A 7,674-nucleotide genomic window follows, 5' to 3' on the forward strand; every position below is an offset into this window, starting at 1 on the left:
ATATAGTTTATAGGACTGCTTGGCCTACATAATGAGTTCTTGTCCAGCCTGGACTACTTAGTGAGACCCTGTCTCAAGACAAAACAAAGGTCAGTTATGAAAGGTGTGCTATCATTAAGTACATCACACTGTTTGCTTTACAGAAGTTTTCAAAGCAGGATGTGATTTAATTTTTGTTTTTTAACAGCGAGCCACTTTTTAAATGAACATGCTCCAGTAAACTAAATTCCACATAAATGTATCCTTGAAATTAAGAAAAGCTCAGTTTTTCCCCTTCATAATTGGGTGAAATAGCTTAAAAATTCTTATCGCCAAGCCGGATTCGGCCCTTGTTGTGCCTTCGAAACTACCGAGGAAGCCTTAGCCACTTACCAAGAACAAGGTAACCCGCGTTCAGAGGGTGCAGACCGTGGCTCTGCGCAGGGAAAGGGGGAAGGGGGCAGGCGAGGATCTTCGATATCAGTGAGGACTATCAGGACGTCCAGCTAATAAACGACTTTTTCACTGTCCACACTATAATTGGTTTACAGCCTTTTTTGTTTATTTATCCATAAGAGCGCTGTTAAATGGCTCGGGCAGGCGCTCGCCTAATGGCTTGGTATCGCGGTGCCTGCGGGAGGCAGGCGGCGCGGAGCGTCGTCGGGGCGTCAGCCGGGAGTCAGAGCGGAAACACATTTCACCTGTAATGGATTTGGCGACTTTATGATACCAGAAGCTCGGTCCGCACTGAAACCCACTGAAACCTTCCTCAGCCGAGGGTTCTTCTTGATGCGCGTTTCTGGTGTCTGTGCGTGATAATTCGCCAAAAACTCCCGATAGACTTGTTCTACCTAAGAATAGTAATACTAAAGGGCTATAAGACCTTCGTTTCCTGGGCCCCCTCTTCTAGCCAGCCATAAACGCTAACTGCAAGAGTGAGAGCGCTTGTCCTTTGAACACCTTCAGCGTCTCCCTCCCCTGTATCAGGGTACGCGGTGTTTTTGCCAGTGCACACAGGGAGTAGATTTACTTTTCTGCTAAGAGCCTCTTTCCTTTCTGCAGGGCCGAGCAAAAAATATTAAATGGGAGCAAATGAAGCATCGAAATGGAGACCTCTTTACAGAAATATGCAATTAGAGGAGAAGTGCAAAGTAAATACTCTAGGGGTGGCTGGCAAGGAGGGAGCAGGGGAGGGATGGGGCAGGCCCTGGTCGAGTCCCAGGAGCCGGGTGTCCCAGGGAGAAAGGGAAAGCAGGGGTGGGGGTGGCTAGCGGAGGGAGGAGGAGGAAGGTGGCTGATCTTTGTTCCGAACAAAGCTCCAAGTCGGCTCATAACCGGGTCGCCAAGTCAACCCTTGGCGACTGGGCAGATTATCTCTGAGGGTCAACATGCTGCTGCACAACCCCCTCTGGCCCTGTCCTGATCGATGTGGTCACTAGCGGCCAGGGTGATAGCAACGGGTCCTCCGCAGCCACCGTGAACAATGGGCTCATTGACGAGGGGTGTAGAGATTAGGTGTACGGGTCCCACGGCCTTTCATTACCACAGGTGGCCCTTTTCTCTTAAGAAATCGCCTAAACCCTTCCTGCCAGCCCTGGCTTCCCTCTGCTTTCAATGAAGGCCTGCTCATCAGCAATGCCTGACTCCTGCATACCTCTCCCTGCTCCTAGGCAAACATTGAGATCGGATGCACTGGCATCCCAGCCACGAGCTGCCTTTTCATGAAAATTAAAACAAGGATCAGAAGATGCATATAAAGCACAAATCTTTCCAGTAGGGAAAAAAAAGACATTAAAATCTTGAAGAAGTCTAGATGTTGAATGTGTAGTTTAGGAGAAGTAGGTTACAGCAGTGTTCCTGTTGCTTATTTGCTTGTGGTTCACAAGTGGAGGTTTTTCTGCAGTGTCCAGGTTTTCCAAAATCCTCCGAGGTGGCTGGAGGAATGTGGTCACTTCGAGTGGACCCAGTGGCTATGCTGGGGCCACAGAAGGTAACTGGTCCTCATCAGTGAGTGAGGAAAAAGTGACCCTGTTTAAATCAGTATCAGCAGCCTGTTACCAGATGGGTTGAAGCCAATCAAGAAAGTCATGGGTACAAAAGTAGCTTTATTTCCTTGTCTAAGCACCCCACCCTTCCCCCCACTCGCCTCATTTCAGTCCAGTGGAAAAAAGAGAAAGTTCTCCACTGATACGCTCCAGCGGGGCTCCCCAGACTGAGGGAATCACCAAGCACCTGAGAACCCCAACCAAAAGAAGCCATGTGCTCCTTTCTTCTTCCGACAACTAGCAAAGTACATTCTGAGTTGTTCAGATGGACCCCAATACCTAAAACTAAAATTAATATACCCTTCAACTAAAATTGAAAAAAACAAACATGATTGCTTCTAAAGTCAGAGTTCACACTCCAAAAGTACCAGGAACACAGGCACAGACAACAATGCAATGAATGCTGGTGCTGCACTAATTCCTTCCCTGACATCGCTGGTACGTGCCAACCGATTTCACAAGTTAGAGAAATAAATGACTACTTCCGATCTACAGAACTGGGTCTACAAACTTCTCTGACTGTATTTTCCAACAATTTTTTTTAAAAGTGCAACGTCAAACAAAAGTGCAACCTCAGTATATGTCTATTGATACACTATATCAATAAAGTAATAATATGTACATTACTGAAGGTAAAACAAAAATAGAAACTTAAGCCATAATGAAAATGGCTCTAAAATGAAGTTCTAATGTTTTCTTCTCCCACCACCACTGAAGAGGGCACTGCCGGCTACACATACAGGCGTGCGTAGCTGAGAGAGAAAATTGAAACAAACACAGGTGCTCACGGGTGCCTGCGCCCCAGTCTTAAGCAGTCGGGCAGGCCAATAATGTCCCCGGGCTGAGCCACGTGGGGCGCGCCAGAGCCTATGGCGCGGCGGCCGGTTGGCCTGTCCCTGTCGCCCACAGGTTCCCCGTGAGAACAGTGAGGAGCTGTCAAAGCGAGCAGGGAAGTGGGAGCGCAGCACGGCGCCAAGTCCCTAACTGCAGCTCCCTAGTCCTGGATCTTGGTCCCCAACCCCGGGCTGCTACCATGAATGGAGAGGAGCAGTACTACGCAGCCACGCAGCCTTATAAGGACCCGTGTGTGTTCCAGAGGGGCCCGGTGCCAGAGTTCAGTGCCAGTCCTCCCGCGTGCTTGTATATGGGCCGTCAACCACCGCCGCCACCGCCACCCACGTTCCCTGGCGCCCTGGGAGCTCTGGAGCAGGGGAGCCCCACGGACATCTCCCCTTACGAGGTGCCCACCCTCTCCGACGACCCCACGGTGGCGCACCTACACCACCACCTCCCTGCTCAGCTCACACTCCCTCACCCGACTGCCGGACCCTTCCCAGATGGAACGGAGCCAGGGGCCCTGGAAGAGACCAGCCGTGTTCAACTACCATTCCCGTGGATGAAGTCCACCAAAGCTCACGCGTGGAAAAGCCAGTGGGCAGGTAATCCCCGCTCCTTTCTCGTCCTCTTCTTAGGCGCTGAGCTCAGCTCTCCCCAACTCCAAGCACACCCCTAGGTTCACCCCTTGTTGGAGTCCCCATCCCCCTTAGATAACACCAGGTCAGACTAAAGTATACCAGAAAGCTAACCAGGCCAAGCTGCTCTGAAGCACAGGTTCTGTGGGAGCAACTTTTCCACTCAGCTCTCCTCCTAGGGGCTTAAACCCCTTTCCCTGTGCACTCAGCCCATATTAGCCCCAGAAGACTACTTAGGGTTTTGGACCTTCTAGATCTTTCACCAGCAGGACATCTGGCAGCCCGTGATTGGGTAATGGGCATCAAATAAGCTAGCAGGGGCCCAGGATCCAGACAAAAGGGTACCTTCCAAGCTCCAGGACCCCTCCTTTGCCTTGCTTCATTGGAGATCAGGCCTTCTGGGGTGTGTGGTTTTGTGGGACTGTAGAAGTTCATTTTGGGCCCTGTCCTGCCTTAATGAAAAAGGGAACTAGGAGGAGGCAAGGCCCCATTCCCCTCTCTTCTTAGAGTCTCCTGGGTTAGTGTCAGGCAGGGCCCTTCTGGAGGTTGCAAAAAAGCAGGAGAAGAAAACTGCAACCATTCAAAAATCCTATAAGCTGTTCTGTGACCCTGGTAGGGGTAGAGGTGAGCAGAGAGGGGATAGAGCTAAACAAGGGGCTCACCAGGCTCATGGCAAGGCTGACACGGGCTGCTTACCCTCAGAGCCAAGCGGCTGGGAGAGGCATCTGAAGCGCAGACCCATTTTTGACCAGCTGTTTAAAGGGGTCTCTTCACTTGTCTCAGGAAGTAAGTTTTCAGAAGGAGACGTCCTACCTGCACAGCCGGCTCAAAGAAGTGAGAGTCCCAGGGTCCCTTGCCCTAGGTGCAGGACTTAACGTCTTTCCAGAGCATGAGGCGCAGGAGGCGGAGAGATGCCCAGCAGCCTGGTCTCTTCCCCGCCCCAACTGGCAGTGAGTTCTGAGTTCCGGGCGGCCTGTGCCTTTGCTACTACACAATGTTATCGCTTCTGTGCTGCAGCTACTTCTGGTCACACCTGCACTGCAAATAGGTGCCTTTTCTATGCCTTTAACTGACAGGAACAGGGGAAAGATGCTCTAGCTGGTGTGTGCCAAGAATTCTCCAATTCTAGGCACCTGGTCTCCAGGTCTGTGCAGAAAGCCCTGCCTCACATTAACCCAGGAGACTCTAAGAATAGAGGGGAACGGGGCCTTGCCCTCTTCCTACTTCCCTTTCTCATTAAGGCAAAAATCCTGTGGCAGGACAGGGCCCAAATTGGGTTTCTGAGGTCCCACAAAACCACAAACCCAGAGTGATAGGGCCCCAGAGGTTGTAGAAGTGCCTTGGCATACTTTTTCAGTCCCCAAAGCCTCTTCCCTCTTGTTTCTGGAAAATGCAGGATTCTTGGTAGGCCGAAATAGGGTTCCAGGGACCAGGGACTAGGACTGCCTTCACACAGCATGTAGTTTCTGGCATCGCTGGCCCCTGCTCTCTTGAACTGGGACTTCCTGGTGGGGGAAAAGAGCCAGGAAGGCCCTAAGAGAGGTTTTCTGAGGTGGGATAATTTTATCTCCTCCCTCAAAGGGTGTTATCCACCCTTGGGCTGGTGGAGCTTGGGTTCAGAAGGACCCCAAAAGACAGAAGATAAAATTTAAACTCCTGAAAGGAAAACCACAGCTTTGCCTGGGAGTGAGGGACAGCCTAGTATGGTTACCCCTCCCTCTGGGAAGTCTATGGGGGCTTGAGAGGCCTTTGCTGGCCCTTCTCATCCTGCACATTTTACCTGCTAGGAAGGGTTTCATCTTCCCTCTTCTGGGAGCCACCTGCAGGGCTCTGCTGAGCTGGAGATCCTTCCAGGAAACTTTTTCAAAGGAGGTGGAACTTCTAGGTTAGGAAACTCATCTGCTTTCACCCAGTGGGGTTTCACTCCAGAAGAAGTCTGAGGTGACCCTTAGGCTCTCACACAAGCAGTAGCAATGTGATACTAGTGACTAAAAACCACACAGATTTCTACAAATCTCTGCGGCTTCAGCCATACTGGCTGCCCTGCACCTAAACTGCTATAACCTGTGCCATAGAGAAGGACCCAGACTCAGATCTCTTGACTTCCTCCCACCAACAGTCTCCACTCTCAGCCAGGGGCAGTCAAAGGCAGGAATCCTGCAACCTTGTGGGATGAATTTAACAAATATAGGTGGCCTTTTGAGGTGTTACCTTAAGGCCACTTCAGCCTCTCTCCTGGCCAGGGACCACCCCCATCCCCCAGCCAGCCTGCTTTTTCTAAGTAGGAATTCGGCCCCCTCTTGGCCTGGGGGTACTAGATCAGGCACCATAGCAAAATTAATACCCCACCTCATCACATAAAATCTTTGGGCTCCTTCAAGGCTTTGCCACCAGTCATAGGAGAAATGTTTCCTACCTCTGCCCTAAGGATCCACCACTTTAAGCCTATTCTGAGAGCTTTGGTGGAGCATGTCAAGCCACAGTACACAACACAGGTGCAGTGGGTACCTGGAAATAATAAAGACCTGGAGCTGCATGAAGTGAATGCCAAGCTTGCTTGTTGCTCTTTTCTCCACCCAGCCTCTCTGTTGCTTCCAGGCTACTCTGGCTTGGAGCTGGGAGCCACGATCCCCTAGCAGGCTCCTTTGTACACCACTAACCTCTCCTCCCACAGCTCTCAATCCAAAGCTGGGCTCCAGCCCCCTCGCCCACCTTCTCTCTCTGCATCTGCCAGGGTTTGGGGGCACAGGACAGAGCACAGGGCTAACAGCACCCTGCCCTGGTTTTCCACACAGGCAGACAGCAAGCTTCAGTTAAAATGAAAATGATAGAGAATGTATCACACCAGGTTGGGGTTGATTACAATATAAACAAAAAACAACATATGGCAGATACAACAAAATGTGTCATAACCTGTATAGGCACAGGGATTTTCAAGCTGTGGGTTGCACCCACTAGTGGGTGGTGAAATCAGTTTATGGGTTGAGATCACTATCATTTTAACGAAAAAGAAAAAAATGAGGAAAATAGCATAATACATGGAAGAAGCTGGTTTTATGCCTTGAAACATCTGTCAGTAGTATATTCCTTTATGAACTGGATAGTGATCTGAAATGTATTTCTTGCTACAGCTCAACTTGTGAAAGGCTGTTTAAAATCCTATGTTAAAGGCATGCAAAGAATGAAATCAGTGTAAAACATCCATTATATGCATTTCCCCTCCTCCAGCGTGGGGAATTGAACCTAGGGCCGTCCCATTAAGCTACATCCCCATCTCTTTGTTTTGTTTTACCTTACTTATTTATTTACTTTGGCACCGGGGATGAAACTCTCAGGACCTTGCGTTTTGGCGGCAGGCACAGTGCCACTGAGCTAAATCCTCTTATTTTATTTTTGAATCGGGGTCTTGCTAAGTTGCTATGTTGCTCAAGTTAGACTAGAACTTACTATCCTCCTGCCTCAGCCTCCCAGAATGCTGGGGTTACGTATGGTTTGGCGCTCACCCACTATTATTTGTTTACTATGGTCATCAACCCAAAAACATCCAAGAACCAAACCTCGCTCTCTGGGCTTCGTGGAGCACACCTGTAATTCCAGAACTGTAGGTCTGAGGCAGGAAGATGGTGAATTCGAGGCCAGCCTAAACTACATATAGAGGCCCTGTCTCAAACAAGAAAAATAAAAACAAAAAAAACAGTTGGCAGAGTCCAGCGTTGGCTGGCGGTGAGAGCCCGCGCAGCTCTGGCGTCCGAGCGACTTGCTGGGCTTCGGCAGCTTGGCGGGAGCTGCGGAGCCGCTGCGGAGCCCCTCGGCCCCAGTGGAGGGTTGGGTTTCGTGATAGAGGCTGGGCCGTCCCGTGACCACACTCACTGGCTGTGTCGTCCACAGGCAGCGCCTACGCGGCCGAGCCGGAGGAGAACAAGCGGACGCGGACTGCATACACTCGCGCGCAGCTGCTGGAGCTGGAGAAGGAGTTCCTGTTCAACAAATACATCTCGCGGCCGCGCCGGGTGGAGCTGGCGGTAATGCTGAACTTAACAGAGAGACACATCAAGATCTGGTTCCAAAATCGCCGTATGAAGTGGAAAAAGGAGGAGGACAAAAAGCGCGGCGGCAGTGGCGGGCCCTCGACCGGGGATGGCGGGGGCGCGGAGCCCGAGCAGGACTGCGCTGTGACC

The 7,674-nt window shown here is 50.9% G+C and overlaps 1 protein-coding gene across 1 annotated transcript in view; it reads left to right on the plus strand.

Moving 5' to 3' along the window:
* The first annotated feature begins 2,964 nt into the window (after positions 1 to 2,964).
* The window catches only part of Pdx1 (pancreatic and duodenal homeobox 1), a 5,822-nt gene continuing 1,112 nt past the window's right edge, over positions 2,965 to 7,674 (plus strand). Inside the window, exons 1-2 of the mRNA XM_010623953.1 lie at positions 2,965 to 3,463; positions 7,385 to 7,668. Coding sequence (XP_010622255.1) covers positions 3,058 to 3,463; positions 7,385 to 7,668 — 690 coding nt within the window. The 5' untranslated portion in view covers positions 2,965 to 3,057. The remainder of the gene's footprint in view (positions 3,464 to 7,384; positions 7,669 to 7,674) is intronic.

This window comes from Fukomys damarensis, unplaced genomic scaffold, assembly GCF_012274545.1.
Source record: "Fukomys damarensis isolate Sample0158 unplaced genomic scaffold, DMR_v1.0_HiC HiC_scaffold_38, whole genome shotgun sequence".
Taxonomy (NCBI): Eukaryota; Metazoa; Chordata; class Mammalia; order Rodentia; family Bathyergidae; genus Fukomys; species Fukomys damarensis.